At 40.7% G+C, this 18,848-nt stretch overlaps 1 protein-coding gene across 1 annotated transcript in view; it reads right to left on the reverse strand.

Moving 5' to 3' along the window:
* Nucleotides 1-18,618, reverse strand: part of LOC310937088 (RNA-binding Raly-like protein) — a gene marked incomplete at its 5' end in the record, with an annotated part of 58,306 nt that extends 39,688 nt beyond the window's left edge. Inside the window, one exon of the mRNA XM_083901280.1 lies at nucleotides 18,363-18,618. Coding sequence (XP_083757406.1) covers nucleotides 18,363-18,618 — 256 coding nt within the window. The remainder of the gene's footprint in view (nucleotides 1-18,362) is intronic.
* Between the last annotated feature and the right edge of the window lie 230 nt (nucleotides 18,619-18,848).

Genomic DNA, 18,848 nt, shown 5'->3' on the forward strand with positions numbered 1-18,848 from the left:
GCACAGGCATTAAAGGATGCCAAATCTAATTTAGCTCAGACGGTATCAGCGCCGCACTCGTTCATCAGCAGAGATAAAACAAACCGCTGAGGGTGACAGAGGTTAGAAAGACCCCGTACATGGATTATTATGTCTTCTGGGCGTAGTAGAGCTACAGTGACAAGCAAAGAGAGCATTACAGTAGATTTAAATTCAATAGGAATTTTGAATATAGTAGTTTCTAAGATGCATCACGATGTGGACATGGACAATTCAGGCTTTTGCAATTAAAGCTGTGCAACTTTGCTTGATAATAACTGTAATGGAATCAAATCAAATGGAATCGTGAGAGCAGTGAACATGCACAGACATAATATTCACAATGACATTAACTTATACTCCCATCACATAGACCAGGGTTTCTCACTCCTGGTCCTAGGGAGTCTTGCATGTTTTAGGTGTTTGCCTGCTCCATCACACCTGATTCAAATAAATGGATCATTATCAGGCTTCAGCAGAGCTTACTGACGAGCTGACCATTTGAATCAGGTGTGTTTGAGCAGGGCAAACACCTAAAACATGCAGGACAGTGGCTCCCCAGGACCAGGAGTGAGAAACCCTATAGACAGAATGTATAAAGACAACATATCATGCAGCTGAATCAACTAAATGCATGATACAGATGATCCTAAAGTTTTGTCTGAAAGCATGCTACATTTTCTGCTTTGTACACCATGGTCCATGTGAAGAGAATTGATATAAAGTGATATAAAACCAATTTATTATTTATTATAATTTTATCATCTGACATATATCTCCTCTTATCCCCTGATTTAAACACTGTTTTATAAGAGCGACAACAGCAACAACAAAACAACGGGAGCATAGAAGATGCATCACTTCAATGAGTCACTAAAGTGCTGCTGAGCACTGAAGTCAAGGTTTTAGTGCAAAATAAGCAGATTTATTTCATTTGGAGCACATTTTATACCAGATGTTCTTTACTCACCATAGGTTATGGGGAAAACTGACTACAGAACACGTAAGGCCGGAGCAGCAAATGCCCCCGAGTGCGTACTAAACTGATTAATGAGCATTTTATCGCTTATTAATCTAACATTTTTTATGTAAGCGGGGGGATTTCTTTCATTTTCACCAAAGAAACTCAGTTTAACATGAAATTTAAATCTCCATTAGACTAAAAGTGGTCCTTACAAGTATATTAGTGAGATATGATCACATAAACCCACAAAGTGTGAGAGGAAAAAAACAATTTCCCAATTCCTGTTCGAGTAATGCAGCAAATCTGTGTTCTTATACAGTGTACACAATAAAACTCAATTAGATAAAATCCACAGCCAAGCACAACATATGAATGAAAGCATTACAAAATGATGGAAACATGAATAAGAGAGAATATTATTATGAAGATATTTATATAATACACACATAAACCTTTTACTACGCAGCATGAAAAAGTGCAGTGCAACAAGATTATTGCACTCGTGAATTTTACAGTTGTTTTCACTGACACAGAGAATAAAAATGCAGATGTATAATAACCAGGAAGTATAGTTCAAACTTACAGGCACATGTTTTGACAGTGTTGAGGAACGGTGCAATAAATACAGCATTAATAACATAATAAAGCGATATAACGTAGTGTGGATTTACTTCAGCAAAACTGAAACTGCTATAATATCACCACAGACAGATAATGCATTAAGTAAATCAGGATCAGAAACTACTGTATGTTGGCAGCTTTGCCTCCGGGCCCTCAACGTGATTTGTGCAAAATCCAATAGCATTTATACGGTGACATGCTCACAATTTTTGATCGTGAGGGACTATGCTATTAATATTGTGCTGAGTGGATCCTGTTCTTCTCAACTGCTGACAAAAACGAGATTAAAAAAATCACCCAACTTAATCCAGTTATTCAGTTCACTTAGTGGATTTGTGTGGGTGTTTTTTTTTTTGTTTTTTTTTTAATAAAGAAAAGCCGATGTCCCGGCTCAATATTACAATGTAACTGAAACTGTCAAGGCTGCATCTTAATACACACACAGGCAATGTATGTGTGTCACAGGTGGTAATAACTGCTAAGCACCACAGTGTGGCGCTCAACAACCACATTAAATACAACCAGCCTGACTCTGCAGACACCACTCTCTTGATTCTGTGAGCTTCACTCACTCCACATATGAGGCAATGAGGCAGACATTCATTTCAAACTGAATTAACGCTCAATGAATCCACCACCCCCTCCCCCCTTTTGTTATAACAAGAACCCGTCTCAGCCGAGCCTCACATTTCATGTGACAGGACGACTGGAGCAACTCAAAGTAATGAAGGCAGCCCATCTTCCCCTGTTAGATGAGCTGCATAAATACAGACACGTCTCATTAATAATTCTGTCACACAGGTAAGCTATGGAGAAAACCTGTGAAACACTTTAGAGCTCAAGTCCCTGAACTCATCGACTACAGAGGCGCACTTCAAGCTGCTGTCAGAGAAAGGCTTAAGTAAAAAATACGTGTTAAATAGCTCTATTTTCTGACAACTATCTCTGATCTGGAGTGTTTGGTCAGTGACACGATCCTCTCTGCTCATGAGGGTTAGCCGTTTGTGTGTGGATAAACCCCCCCCTCTCCCCCCACCTTCACCAAACACATAGATACGGGGTTGTAGGGAAAGAGGTAGAAGGAATGCTAATGAGAGCAACAGACAGGAAGTTAGCCCAAAGTGAGCCAAAACATGACACCACTGACGGCACCGTCAAAGGTCCAGTGTGTAGAAATGGATCAGTATGATATAATTAATCATAAATGTTGGGGAAATAAATAATGATTGTGTTAGTGCGACTAAAACTGGACGTTTGAAATAGATTTATTCATCTTCTACCACTTTATCCTCCCCATTTCATGGAGCTGATGGTGCCAATCCCAGCTGACATGGGGCGAAAGGAACAGGGGTAAGTCCTGAACAGTTCGCCAGTCCATCACAGGGCCAACATAGAGACAAAAAACAACCATCCACTCACACCTATGGGCAATTCTGAGTGTCAAATTAACCTCTGCATGAGTAACTGGAGAAAACCAATGCGACCAGCAACCCTCTTGCTGAGGCAACAGTGCAAGCCACGTGCACCACTGTGCGCATTTAAAATAAACGTTTGTTAACTGAAAAGCATAAGAAGCGTCTCAAAGTCAGACTACCACACCAGATAATGCGACTGGGAGTCTAATTACTATGCCAAGTATAAGTTCAACCCGACTCAAACTGACTGAGGGCACTCGGCGTATGTTCCACATTTCCTGCTCCCAGGCTGTGACCTGGAGATAATAGAAAAAAACTGCTACACAGAAGATAAGAGAGAGAAAAACCAGGTGAAATCCAGACCAGTGCACGTTTGGACTAATGACTAAATGTATGGATTGTAGAATGGCACCCGACTAGCCACCAGTTTAAGTAGTTTTGGTCTGTGGCGTAAAAGGTCAACCACAAAAGTGCTTGACAAACTAAAAGGGGGCATACCGCCACCTAGTGAATTGGAGGCAGACGTGTGTCATTCAATAAATCAGTTCCCCGCTCGTGCTTGAATACTGGGACATGATAAGTGGTCCAATAAATGGCAATAACTTAACTGTGCATGGAAACATACTGAGTGACATCTGATAGTGAGACTGCAGATTATAACAAATCATCCATCCCTTTCCCAAGCATGTAATGGAACTACGGTGGCCTACACATACCAGAAAGAGTGTCATCCATCTTAGCCCCCAACTCTAAAATTCTGACTTCTGCCTATAACTGTGCACCATTTTTATGAGACTAATATTTTTTTTCTTTTGCTCACATAACAGTTCCCTAAAACACTCAATGGCACTGATTCCACATGATAGTACACTGTAATCCTGTATGTATCACATTTTATTCTCGTCATCCTGTCTGTGTATCCGTGTGCAAAATTCCTGCTTTAATATAACTATCAGTTTTGCTAGTTGTTTACCGCTTCGCTGTGCTGCAATGAGGCTACAGGCTAATAAGCAAGTGTGAACAAGCCATAAGGAGTTGTCAAGGTCATGAACGCACTTCTTACCACCTGCTGTTTACTGAAGTCAGCCTCTTCTTGTGCGTATAAAGCTCATGTTTGCTTATTTTCTCCCTTGGAGGCATAGAGCAGACAGCTGTGCGCTACGATTCCTCTCCCATAACAGCTGCAATCGACGTTTGGCCACCCTGTCATCTTAGTGCAGCGCGCGGCTTTTTACCGCTTTGGCTGTAAAAAGCAAATTCTTACCCAAAGTGAGTTTCACAAAGTGGGCAAACCGTTTATGCCTTCACAAAGTAGTCAAATAATAGAGTCGGTCGAGGTAGAAGTTATTAACACACACTGATGTCCTCTAATTAAATCTATAGCAGCTACATGAGAAGATACAGATAGAGGAGAGGAAGCTGGGTTTGAAAATATGATTTCAGATAAGAGAGACTGAAAATGGCCTGCAAGAAATATCATGTTTTGCCACCTCAGCTGCAAAATAATCCCTCCACTCCTCCAGAATCGGACAGATTTGGGGCTTAAGAAGGACAAGTGGCCATATTTGTCATGCACCGCTGCTTTAAACTGTGCTAAAAGTGCCTTGCGGTGGTTAGGGCCTGACTATAAACTGCGTCTGGATGGTGACACAGAGGTTTCTGCTGGCTGCAGCTGATGCAGAGTGTTGAGTGCAATAAACTTGAGGTAGTTAACCGCCATCATACTCGGCGTGTGACCTTTACCGGACACTGTATCCCGAGGCTGGGGAGCCATCGCGAGTCAGGTTTGTGCTCCAACCACTAGATACAGGTCCACAGCTTTGCAGCTTAATTGGTGACGAAAGCCTTGTGAGTATGGCGTGAGGAAAAAAAAATGCAAAGTCAAATAAGGATATGTGAGAGGAAATGTGCACACATGAGAGAGCAAGACATGGCTGCAGGCGAGGTTATGGGTTTACAGTGTCCATCTTCATTCAGTGGGCAAACTCCCCAGTGAGTTTGTCACAGTGATTCTTAATTTGTGCTAAACAGGGGGGAGTCGGAGAGGTTACGCTGCAGTACCCTGTGAGCGCTGGTCTGCAGGAACCCTACGGGGGTCGCAGTAATTATCACTGCATTTGTAAATTCACTAGTCACGAGCCATTAATCACACAATAAGTCACCTTTTACCGCCTGGAATTCTCTTTTGTCGTTCAGCCCGAGGTTCACGTCGACAATTATGGCATGACTTAAGAGACAGACTTGACTGACTGGATCAAAGATTATGGAGTGTGAAAGGGCAGAGTTCCTTCTCCAGGAGTATGTGTCGAGTCAGTTAGGAAAGGTTTAGCCGACGCTGCGCACAAAAAGGTCGTACTGCAGTGCACAGTCACTCCGTCACTGCGATTGACTGCTCACCTGCATGGCACAAACACAAAGTCGTCTCGTTGAAGTATTATCTCACAGCAGAGCATCTGCACAGACACTAATCCCCAACAAAAGCCGTATAAACACTTGATACACATCACTGAGAAAATGTGAGCGTGAAAGCACCAATTTAGTTTAATGTTTTAATGTTTTTAAATCATAACGGGCAGTCTTCTATACTGACTGTATCGCACTGGTACGTTTTACTGCTTTATATAATTTATATCAACAATGCACAACAATTCTGGGCAGATACACACTTTGAAAATGTCAATTTACGGCAAAGCCTATACTGACACCAACATATTTTGTTTTGTTTGACTGGCACAACAAACTCTTCATTATAAGGACAACTGAAATGTTTTAAGTCTTTCTGCTCTTTGCACTTCCTCACTCTGTTTGAAATGCAAATTCCATCTTACAAATGTATTATTTATAACTTATACTTATAACTTGGATCGCAATCATTACAGATCTTATTGAACAACTTATTCCCTTTCAACGAATGTCACGTTCTTTGCTGATGACAACAACATGAATATCAACCAATACTGATGAACAGCCTCCAAATTCAAATTCATATTATTTTGTGGTCTATTAAAACTTTTTGGCACTAGGATCAGACGAGAAGACAAATCACAGACACAAACAAACGTCCTAATTTCATGAATTGCATGAAAGTGTCATTTGCACGGAAATAAATGGAATAAGAAGAGAAATAAAAGTCAAAGCGGCCCTTAATTGAGAACGGGCCATGGATAACGGAATGATGTTTTATCGGAGTTCCTCTGTGGCCTGATGTAAGCAAATTGAAATGCTGATCCTGGTAAATTAAATAAGTTTGCCCCCTCACAAACTTTACTTTAATTCTGATTAAAATCACAACAATTATTATGTTTTACTGTTGTATTGTCAGGTAACAACAAGCACACATATTTGCAGCAAGCTAACTCCAGCACAATTCCACATCCCCAATGCACATGTATCTCCATGCCTCCAATGTGAACCTGCACTTGTAAACACTACAGGCATCTTTGATTATACAGAGAGAGAACAATCATCTGTTCTCCTTCATTGCTCCAAAGCCAAAGCCAAGTCCTCTCACTCTTTCTTTCCCTCTGTAGATGGGTGTTCATGAACACATGCTTCTCAGGCTTCAAGCTAATCCTGTTTCTCACTGTCCCCAACTGTTCATCTCACACCGGACTCCAATCAGTTTATTCACTGACTGTTACCAGTTAACAGAGAAGGACAGAAGCCTCAGGGATCCTCATTAGAGGAGGAGGAGGCTTGTTATGTGGCAACATACAGTATGAAGGGGTGAATAGTGAAGTAGTTAACTCTTCTCTTTCCACAAAGTGGTATATTCAGACACAATCAACCAAGCACCGCATAAGACAATATGTTGCTAAGTTTCAATCAATCAATCTTTATTTGTATAGCCCACAATTTACAAAACATAGTTTGTCTCACTGGACTTCACAGGGTTGGTAAGTTTCAACTTTATTTGCTATTTTTTGTTTGTTGAAACGTGGCGCACAGCTGCGGCGCAGCTTTCATAAACACTGTCTTGTGTTTATACTTTGATTCAGTTCTAATTAGCAAATTTTCCTCTGTGTGAGATTTTGTTTTTGTTGCTGTTTTTAAGTTACATCAAGAGATACACTGTAAAAAAACCAAAAACTTAAAAGGCAAATAAATCAACAAATAAAATCAATGAAGAAGAAGAAGAAGAGATAAAGCTCTCTGTACAAAGTAATCTGGAATTCACATAGTAACATCTCTCTGGAATCTGCGCAAATCCACTATAAACTCAGAAGTATCGGGTCGTTTTGGGTTGATATGACATTTTTCAGTTTGAGCGTTGCTGAGGAAGCATTTTTCTTTGTTTTGCTCAAGGGCACTTTGACACATTGGCTGTTGCATTAGGATAAAAAATGCAAACTGCCAAACAACCAGCAAGGTGCTCTAAATCATGCATGAGTGATTTTATTGTACAGAATATAATACTCAGTCTTCAGCCACTATTATATTTGCAATATTTTAGCAATGCAACAATGACTAAATAATTATTTCTCAATCTTTTTAAAATAAGGTAAGCAGTAAATGTGTATGCAGAATTTTTAATGTCATTGGTAAGAGCTGTATGCTCCATACATGCTCCATGAAGGTTGCTGCTAAAATCAAAAGCCTATAATGTCACTATTCATTTATTAATATTCAAGAAATGCCTCAGCATTGCAAACACAAGCATAACTCACTGGAAGCTTGCTAATTAAGACCAACTTTCAATCACATTATTCCATTCTGAATGCCAAAGATCACATAATTCGAGGCTCCTCTCAAAGAGAAATCAGACATCAAATGGATACTCAAGATGTGGCATTCAAGCGGTTATAAAAGAAATTTAAATTATTCCCTCTGTAAAGCGTCTGAATGGGAATGGTTTTATTTTTCAGCATGACAATGATCCCAAGCTCATTGCCAATGCATTGAAATCATATTTTAAAAGGAAACACAGCTGATAAAACACCGACTTACACAGAGTCCAGACCTGAATATTAGAGGCCGTGTATGGGCAAAGAAAATGCACAAAAGGCAAAGTCTGAAAGAAGTCTGACATTAGATTTGCCAAGAAACACTTCAAGACAGTCACACAAAAAAAGAACGAGTTCAAGGCCAACAACAAAGCCAGAGGAGACTTTACACCGTATTGGTATTGTATTTAATGTATGTATGCTACTGTCCATTCAAAGGTAGGGAGTCAAGTTACCTCTCATGACCCTCATATAATAATCTGCAGTGTATCATGCAGTATATAATTATAATGTCTTCTACATACGCACACACACACACACAGATGCACAGAGCTTTCTGGAGCCTGCAGAGTGCTGACTCTGATTCTCTTCCTCTGCTCCCAGGTTTCTAATCAGAGAATTAGCTGCAGTCTTCCCTGCCAAAATCCACACAGTAATCCATCTCACTTTGTCCACACTGAGGCTCATGCCCTGCTAAAGCATTTGTCAGTATGTATGAAAGAAGGAGGGAGATAGAGAATAAGGGACAGGCAGGGAGAAGGAAATAAAAAGAGATCCTGGCTTGCGTTTCTGGTTTGGTGGCGGTTTTTATTGAAGCCTATTAAGTGCACAATGGCAATCTTTACATTTCTCCAGTGTTGTTTCCACAAAAGAACCGCGTTTATACATTCCGAATTCATTACAGCTCAGAAAAATCCTCGGCTTGGCTGCATCCTAGTTGTTATTACATGACTGAGAGCCACTGCTGTGCGTGTGCACGGTGTTATGGATGCTTTTGTCGAGCGCTGGGTCAGGCCAACTGTGCATTCAACGTCCGGCCCAGTCTCTCAGAGTGTGACTAATGAGGGAGGAGACGGACAACCATGGTGCATTCTAATCACCCACAAGGACGAGGAAAGATATGGAGGGAAAAAGGGAAAGAATGGGACTAAGATGAGACGGAGAGAACAAAGGGAGAGAAACCATATTTAAATAAAAACAAACACAAATAAAACAGTGAGAGAATCGTTGGCTCATTTCTTAAATCCTTGTCTCCAATCTGAATTTTCCAGCATTTGCAGCACACTTAAGCCCACATACAAGAACACTTGCACATGCTCATGAGACACTGAATACTCTCACGCAAAAACACATAGACACGGAGGACACAGAGGAAGCCTTATGCGGTTAGTGTTGGCAAGGCTCGAGCCAGCAGACGGAGAGGAATTGGCCCACCTACAGTATAGTTGCAATTCCCATGAGGCCTCCCGCTCATGACTGTTCATGCCTACAAACCTGGCGTGCTCCAGTTACTGAGCTGTGCAGTTATTGTAGACATTGCTGGAATTATCTGCGGAAACTTCAAAGCGAGAGAACAAGCCTGTGAATACTAATATTGAGCGATACAGAGAATTATAAGAGCATGCGGAGGAGATGCAGGAGTATTGGTTTGGAGAGACATAAAAGGAAAACATCCTCAATGTGTTTTCACTAATAATGTTAAGCCTGTGATATTCGGCGTGTTGAAGGCGCTCGCTGACGTCTGTGAGGAGATGCTGCGGCTGACTTCTGCATTGTGCTCGACGCTGTCATGTTTGTCTGGAACACATTCCTTTAATTGATGTCTCCAGATTTAGGGCAGTGGTGAAAACCTGTTTTTTAAAGAACCAGTGCGTAATATTTAGGAGGATGAATTGGCAGAAATTGATTACCTATAAATATGTTTGAAAATGTGTATGAACTGCTTGAAAATACAAATTGCTTGGATTTTATAGCCTTAGAATAAGGACGTATGTTTCGTTCTTTGAAGCAGCGGCTCACTAAACTAATGAAAAACATCTCCCCTTACATAAACCTGATGTCTAAACCTAAAAATGGTATGAAAAGGTCACTGTGGTTCTCTAATGCAGTTGGAAAAGGTAAAAGAGGAGTCTAACATTTCATATCACTAATTCTTACATACTGGGCCTTGAAAGCTTTGGTCTATACTTAAGTTTCCTTTTATCATATGTGGTGAAATTCATGTCCCAAAGACCATCACAAAGGTTGTCTGGAAAAATGCCAATGTCTGCAGTATCTCTATTCCTATTACAAACACAACTAATGAATTTAGACCACATGGTATGATTGGCTGTTGTACAATGCTTGTGCACCGTTGATGTCAAGACGATAGACACAAATTGGTGAGGAAGGCATGGGGAAACATCAGAGAAAGTGCAGCCGGAATTCTCACTTTAAACTCCCGGAACATAACTTCCAGTGTTTTGAGGCAGATGCTTTGACGAAAAGGGCAGGTGTGAGGTGGTGCCGAGATGTAATAGTTTGATGCATGTTTCTGCATGTCAAGGAGGAAATGAAAATGACTGGGCAGGCAGATGACGCTCTCGGGGGATCACATTTACCCATTTGAATTGATGTGAAAAGATGTCCCCATTGCAGATTTTTGGCAAAACTTTGGTGTGCTATTTTAATGAACCAGTTTAGAGTATATTTTGTATTTTGTTAGATGATTTTAAATGCTGATATATTCTGCTTCTTTTTGCCCATTTTTGACCAACATCTTAGAACGGATCCACACATACAATATACACAAACCCATTAGGTGTGTTTGTAGCAAGTTCTCCTTCCACAGGTCCCTCCCCTTCTTCCCAAGATAGTTCAGATTCTCTATCTTGGGCTGCTTGCTATGCATCATGTTGGCCCAAAATGACGATTGATTGCAGTGCCACTGCCTTTGTAATCCGCTTAGGATGGATTTTGCATCTAAATCACTTTATTATTTATGTTCCTAACTCTTGCCAATGCCATTTGGAGGCAGTATGATTGGTGATCCATCACACATTATCCTTCAGTGTGGTCATTAATATTGTAATGTGATGGACCTTCACCATGAAACTTCCAGGTGGAAGGGAACACAGATCTCTTCAGGGAGGGTCACGATACTCAGAACAGGAGTCAACAGAAGGGGGATTATCAGGTGTGCTGCTACGAGGCAGACACTCCAGAGGTGTTGTTAGTTTGCCCTCTCTTTGCTATTAACCTCTCTCTGCCATCCCTTTTCTCCTCTCTCTATACTCCTGGTTTGCACAGTAGCGCGTATCTTCATAGAACAAAAAAAAAAATTGGGTTGCTATTCTTTTATAGTCCTTTTCCATGTGGGCTTCAATCACCACCTGCCAATCACATGCCTCTGCTGCCCCCAGGCAGATACGCATACGCACACAGTGGCACATAAAGGATAAGAAACTAGGTTTATAGATGAGAAAGCTAAAAAAAAAACATGTATTGCAACTAATCCTACCACACACAAAACACTTGAGAGGATTAGGGATAGGTAGCGAAAACCTGTATTAAAATCAGAATCTCATCAAACACCACCACGATGAATATTTATGCTCATTGTAACTTTTCTTAAAAACAGTATGAAAAAGCTGCCAAAGTCTGGTTGCACATGACATTACTCTGTGCTGTTTACTCCAGCCATCATAGTGGATCAGTGCTTGTTATTTTTGCCTCACTTTATACTTATATAATATATATATACCTCAAAACACCAGGCTTGTACTGTACAGATTTGGACACTCAGCACTTATATACAATGGAGGCCTGGGGCATGCTAGGAAAGCTCAGGGCGAAATAAATGAAAAATAAAAGAAAACCTGTCACTCTTTGTCTCCATAGCAGTCCACTGAGTCCACTGAAGAGTCGGGCCACAGAGAAACAGCAGATACATCTCAGCGGGCGGAGCAGGAGCCCAGCTTTCGACGCATTTCAGATGCATAGATGCCAGCAATCATCGTGTCACTGTGTCACGAGGGATTCCCCCCAATCTGCTTTTAGCCAGAAGGAAGGGAAATACAGAGAACTGTGTTCCTCACTTGAGTTATGCCACAGCACAACAGCTGGCCTCAAATGGCTGCAACACTCGTGGTGATTTTTAGTGAAATTAAAACTGAAATTGTGAAGAGCGATTGTGATGCTGTGTCCCACTCATAATAAACATTTATTTAAAGCCGGATTTGAGTATGTGTTGCAATTTGAATGCTAAATGTAGTGATGTTACAGAATCAACCCAATTGCCAGGATCATATGCTAACGTGTAACGTTTTACAAACCACATAAATGAACTCACAATTGCTATTTACATGTTTACAGACAGATAGATATTTGAGGTTATAAAAAAACATTTCCTGCCTTTAAATGTCATCAGGTTTAGGCATAATATATATTATACATTATATTATAATCTACTCTATTTTGGAAAACATCATGGTTTTTGGTTGAAGCATTACTACTGATCTATCAACCTAAATAATTAACTATGATTTGCTAATGCAAGAATGATAAATTAAGGAAATTCATTATTTATGTCTTGCATTTTAAGGCTGATGATTTGGTCACTACATTATTTCAAATTGTTAACACTAATGGTTTACAGTAGCACCATGGACTGTTCACGTTAGCTCTGTAAGACTAAATATTGATAGCATCTGTTTTCAAGTGAGGTGTTTTCAAAATGGAAGAAACGTCTTCAGTCCTGGATGTGTCCGCATGATCTCCGGTTCATAGTCAGTGGGATAACAGAGCATCGTTTATCATATAGGAGGAGGAAATGACAGTGCGGTATGTGTTTCATCCACACAGACACACACACAAAGTGACAGTCTCATCTTCTGTGGTGGTGACAGGCTATGACCTCTGACCTTTGTGTATCACTGAGTGCAGAGATTAGTCATCACCAGCGCGTCTGAGCTGCTGAATTGGATCCGTGCAGTGGCGGCATGATGTGATTTTTCCACTGACCTCTTTTCTAGTGACCACTGCCAGCAGAGAAGCATGCTTTCTGAAATAAAAACATGATGTGCTCCTTCTATTGTCTTGATAAACAGTGGCAACGGATGTTCAAACGAGCAGCATATATGAATGCAAATCCCCCAGCGACACAGCAAAATTAGCTTACCTACAGATGTGATCTCCAGAATGAAATTGAGGTGCAATCAGCCTGCAGGTAATAGGGCTTTAATGAAATGTTTTTGAACAGAGACGCAGCTCCAGTACGGAGGTCATTCCTCAACTCCGAATCATTATGTGAGGCTGATTCATTTCTCAACCATGTTAACACAAAAAGCATCAGCTTGCGAGGATGACATCTTGGGTGTCCTTAATTGTCAGTTAGAAATGTATTAAAATGAGCCCAGAAGTGATGAAAACATTTTCAATTATATTTGCTTTCTCCGAGTCAAGCACACACACGTGAAGATAGTCAAATATGTGCAAAAGTCACAAATGAATCACTAAAACTATCATTATGGCTATGGTAGAGTGCACAGAGATCATTTCAGCTGTGTTAATAACTGATGATGTTTTTCTGCATATCCACTGATTACTGCATCCATAATGCCAAATATCAAACTATGAGATGCCTAAAGCACACAAAAAGCCATTAGCCACCATTAATCAGGCAAAGAGAGATCATCATCACTTGCTCTTGTTTATGTTTTGATGAAAAAGTGTTGAGTTAGGGACAAATAGTGTATATGGTTGAATTACTTTTCATATTTTCCATAAAATCACATGATAAAGTCTCTTTTAGTGGAAATGTCAGAACATTTCCACATAAACGTGCAAATACGTTTAAGTAAAGTAAATAAGTAAATACTTTTAGGATTCAGAATATAGTTAAGGATTTTCAATGTATCAGGTATTTACATACAGGTGACTGTGCTGGTTTACTGCTGCGTTTAATCTGTGATTTTTTTTGGGTAGTTTAAAACATCACAAAACAACACTACTGCACTTATTGCCATATTTTGCTGCTCATGCATGTCATGTACCAACAACACAAAAAATCACCAACTACCCCTTTATGGTTCCACAGTCATACTAGATCAACAACAACGATGCCTTCTTTCCACTGAAACATTCTTTGTGTTGAAACTCAGGTGAGTTTTGATCCACTCATCTTATTCAAGTCACTAAATTTGCAGCCAGTGTTCATCTATTATAAATAAGGCTGAGCCTATAAGCTGCTATTTAGAAAGCAATGATGTGCTGGAAACATGTTTCCCGTAGATCATTGCTTACTAAGTAGGATAGTGATAGTCCGGGGTGGGGGGGGGGGGGGGGGGGGAGTGGGGGATAGTGGTATCACAACTAAGTGAACATGTCAGGAGTCAAATTGTTATTCTAGGCACAGCGGGGCTTTCTCGGCATCACATCATGACTAGACTTAAAGTTTGTGAGGGAGCAGTGCATGGAACTCTAAAATGCTTTGCAGAAACTGGACCAGTTGTATCCAAAGCACGATTAGGTGAAAGAAAAGTGATCACGCCATCAGCAGATCATTAATCAAGCTTAGGTCCCTCAAAGATAAAAAAAAAAAAAAAAGTAGCTTCATCGCTGATACTTAAAGCTGCAGTATGTAACTTGTTCGTGTGTTTTTCTCTTTGTAATAATTCTGCCTCTGTTAGGTCTTTGTGAACATCAACAATGTCACATTATTTGTATGCTGCATCCGTCATAAGTCTCTGTCAAACAGTACTATCAGAGCTGACTGAGGGGGCGTTTGTGTGTGTATACAGAAGCAGTGCAAGCATTTATCCCTTTTACTGATTTTTGTAAAATTCACTTCTGAATCTTTCATAGGCACGGATGTGTCACATTCCAACCTGTTTACAGCCGCCTCACATTACTAGCCCAGTGTCTGTTGCCTCTGTCTGTCTCGGCATAAAACAAATCACTTCCTGTGTGCACGAAAAAGAAAAAAAATGATTGAACCACCGTGTTTAAAATACGGTTTATGTAAAATTCAGCAACGCGAATGGTGAATGGGGACCAAAGCAGGTTAGCATCAGTGTTTGTACAGAATATTATCGTAAACGCACCAGTGTCAAACCACCTGTTCCTTTAAAGAAGGAGACGTGTGACATTCTCACCATGCTGATCACAGTTTAACAACATGATATACACTAACAGAGCATGTTTAGCTACAGTCCAAACATCACACACTCCAGTTTTTGCTTAATAAATAATACACAACTCAGAAGAACTATAAAGAGAATCACGTCCCTTCACTATGGTCTTTGAGAATGAGCGCTAGTTTCTGCAGTGCAGACAGTGTTTGAGATTTATGGCAGCAACTGAAGGGTGTGTGCGTAAGGAGTCGAACGATACTGCAGTGTGTGAAATTGAGAGCGAAACTTGGTGGTGGGAAAGTCTGAGGGTGTTTTGCCAACTCTGGAGTCAGACACCTCCACAAAAATTAACTACCAAGTAGAAGTAAAGCCCCATTCTTCAGGGACGTGCTATTGGAAATGTACTTCATGAATGATACTGCAGTGAGTCTGTGGAGAGTGGAACTTGGCGGTTGTGCTAACGTTGTTGCCTCACTGCAAGAAGGTTATCGTGTGGATTCTCCCCATTTGTGCTTGGGGCTTCCTCCCACAGTCCAAACACATGCAGTTTGGGGACTAGGTTAATTGGACACTGAATAGAGTGTAGGTGTGAATGTGAGAGTGAATGGTTGTTAGTCTCTGTATGGTTGCCCTGTGATGAACTGGCGACCTGTCCATGGTGTGCCCTGCCTTTCACCCTATGACAGCTGGGATTGGCTCCAGCTACCACAGTGACAAAGCAGTAGAAAATGGATGAAAGGGTTCACATTACAGCTGGATAATGGCAACAAACACACATTTAAACCTTACAAGAAAGACCAAAAACAGCAAAGGCACAGCACAACAAAAATGTTGTGCCATTGCTTAATCTACCAATTAACGATATCCATCTAAAACAGTCTAAAACAGAAAATTAAACCCATCCACAGGTCACATGATCACCTAAAGTACAGTCCACATGCACACGTTGGTCAACATTTTCACCACACCAATGATCACATGTCACAACGATCTTTCAAAGTGACAAATTAGAGCCTCACTTTATTTGAGGGGCCAAAAACAAGATGAATTCATGAAGAGCCTTACTTTGCATTAATTGATGTCATGTGCCATCATGAAGTCAGGCATGAAATACATGTGAATTACTGATAGTTCATCAGGTAATTCATGCATTAATTCATGATTTTTTATATAATCTCATCCTAAAGTGTTACCACATCTCCCGTATTTATGTAAGGTAGCACATTTGATGAAATTATGTGTCAAACAAGGGCCAGTTTTTATGTGAAATGTCATTAAAATCAACAGATATTATACAATATATCTAACCTAATGTTGAATCCTCCATTTTACCTTCCAAATCCCTGCTTAGGAATCTGGAAATGTCAGCACCTGGATGCCAAATATCAGCACTATAAACATACTTCATTATTTATGATAACATCCCATCCAGTTCCTAAGCTATTCTCCCTCACTCCCCAATCTCCACTCTGTAGTTTGACCCCATGTTCCCTGACTGAAACGCTGCACCACCACTTCAGTGTCTATCGGTAGGCTCTGACTTATTGATAGGTGAAAGAACCATCAACTCTGCCTTCAACATTTGCATAACAATCCGCTGTGTTTCCTCATTCAAATGTTGTTTTCTATGTCACTCTGTAAGTAGCACTCCTCCTCTCACTCCCACATTCCCTGGTTGAAAACACTGCACACGTTCCACTCTGTTGAGTCAACGGTCCCGCAGGGGGGGAAATTATTAGTGTCTGTCCCAATCCTTGTGGGAAGTGACGGGGTCAAAGCAAAGATGCAAGAAATTAAATACAGGCCTTAAATCATTGATTCCATGTCGCCTCTGGAGGGGGGAGGTTATTATTGTCACTCCCCAATGGTGATTATGCAAAGCCAGACTCCCATGTTCTCTAATTTAAGACATCAAACATTATTCAGTCTGTTGCACCTTCACCCCAGTGTCCACTTGTGGGCTCCAAGTGTATGTTCCCTTAGGAAGGGAGTTTTTATCACCAGTGCCAAATTTCCGCTCTGCTGAGCTTGATTTATCCTCATGGAAAGTGAAAAGGTCAGAGCCTCCATGCCAAATATCAAACTCGTAAATATTCCACATTCACATAATACAATTCCAGTTCCTGACCATACTGCATATGTGCCCTTAGGGGGGTTGTTATCATCATTTGCAAGTCACTGTGGTGCAAAGTTTAACCTGTACAGTCCCAGATTGAAACACTTTGACTTTGGTCCCTTCCATCTTTCAATTGATCAGAATGATGAAATAAAAAACGATTTTCGAGCTGTACAAAGTTGTACAAAGTAAGTTTCACTACAAACATGCATGGCTACGGTAGAAGATGAATAGGCTTGCACTGAAAATGACACATGGTTCTGCATTGCTGCCAAAAATGAGTTCCAACGGAGAAGAAACTAACATTCACCCAAGTCCTGTGTTCTCATCAATGCTAATCAGAGCTGAAGCAAATGGCTCAGGAGTGAATGCCAATTGAACACATTCCCACTGGTCAAAAAAACATAAATACTGGGTATGCAAAATGTGATGTTTCTAAATATCCACCTCACTGCACTGCTTTCTTTGATGAGCCATCTTATCTATTGTGACTACATTCTGTGATATTTGTACTCCACAACACGAACCAGTTCAATCAGCAAACAATGTGGATGCATAATTATCGAGCCACATAATTTCAAAGTATGTTTTGAAAGCAGTTGTATTGAGGAACATGCTCTACCGTGTCTTTGTAATTCATCCCATCAAGACCAAGGCCAAAGACAATGTCCTTTGCAGGCAGGACTGATTCTGCATTCAAACTTTAAAATGTGGCTTCAGGGTTTTGAGTCCGATCCTGAGTAAACTTTTTTTCAAAATTTCCTCAAATTTTCTACAAAGGTACCATGTGAAGCACATCTTTCATTCTCACAGATTTTTTTTTTGCCTCCAGGCTACGAGCAAAGCAAAGATGAACAGGCAGAAAAAAACATTTCACAGCCACAAACACAAAGTGCACGCACACTAAAGGAATCAGTGTCTGCGCAGGAAACAGTAGCAGCATCCAGTGCCGCTTGGCTAATTCTGCTCTACTCTAAGTAACGTGTCACAAGAACTTTGACATACTTTCTGCAAGTTGCTGCCTGGTAAATGTTAACATCAAACTGTGCTTAAATTTGCCAGTGGATCAGAAACAGATCCTACAGGGATTTTCTCCGAAACATCGTGACAACAAACACAGACACTTCAGCGTTTTTGGAGCCAAGGGATTTTCAAAACTAAAAGTCTCAAAGTTGCTCAAGGCATTTTGTGCTCCCGAGAGAGACAATACATTCCTTCAGCAAAGACAAGGCTTTAATGAAACATTCTCGATTCAATTTCAAGGGGAAAGTTTTTTGTGGGCTGCCACATACTGTATCTTACTTGCACTTCATGGTTTCCTAATGGCATTTCAAATGAAAGCAAAACACAACTTTTTCATGAAAAAAGGGGGGAAAAAGTAAGAAGACTCACCAAGGGGCTGTCCAGCGATGATGCGGGCATTTTCTCCTAACACAGCCGCCCGGGCATTCCTCTCATTCACGTACTGCACGAAGGCGTAGCCCTTGTGTACGGAGCAACCCACAATTTTGCCGTACTTGGCAAAGATGACCTCTATGTCAGTCTTCTTGACAATGGCTGTGTTGAGGTTGCCAATAAAGACTCTGGAGTTGAGGGAACGCGGGTCATTCTTGTTGGTCACGTTGCTCGTCTGGATTTTACCAGTCATTCTCCACCAGTTGCCCTCCTGGGACACACAGATGAGGGGGACAGGACTTTAGATGCCAACTCCAAGTAATTCTGCCTCTAAAGGAAACACTGCAGAACCTGAAAGTGTTACTTCAGTTGGTACAAGATATTATAAAATACATTAACACAAAGTAAGATACACGAATGCGCCATAAAATAATCAATTCTTATTCATAGTGAAATGGTATTTAATTTATCTGCTCCCAGCCT

Source organism: Microchirus variegatus (assembly GCF_963457635.1).
Source record: "Microchirus variegatus genome assembly, chromosome: 15".
Taxonomy (NCBI): domain Eukaryota; kingdom Metazoa; phylum Chordata; class Actinopteri; order Pleuronectiformes; family Soleidae; genus Microchirus; species Microchirus variegatus.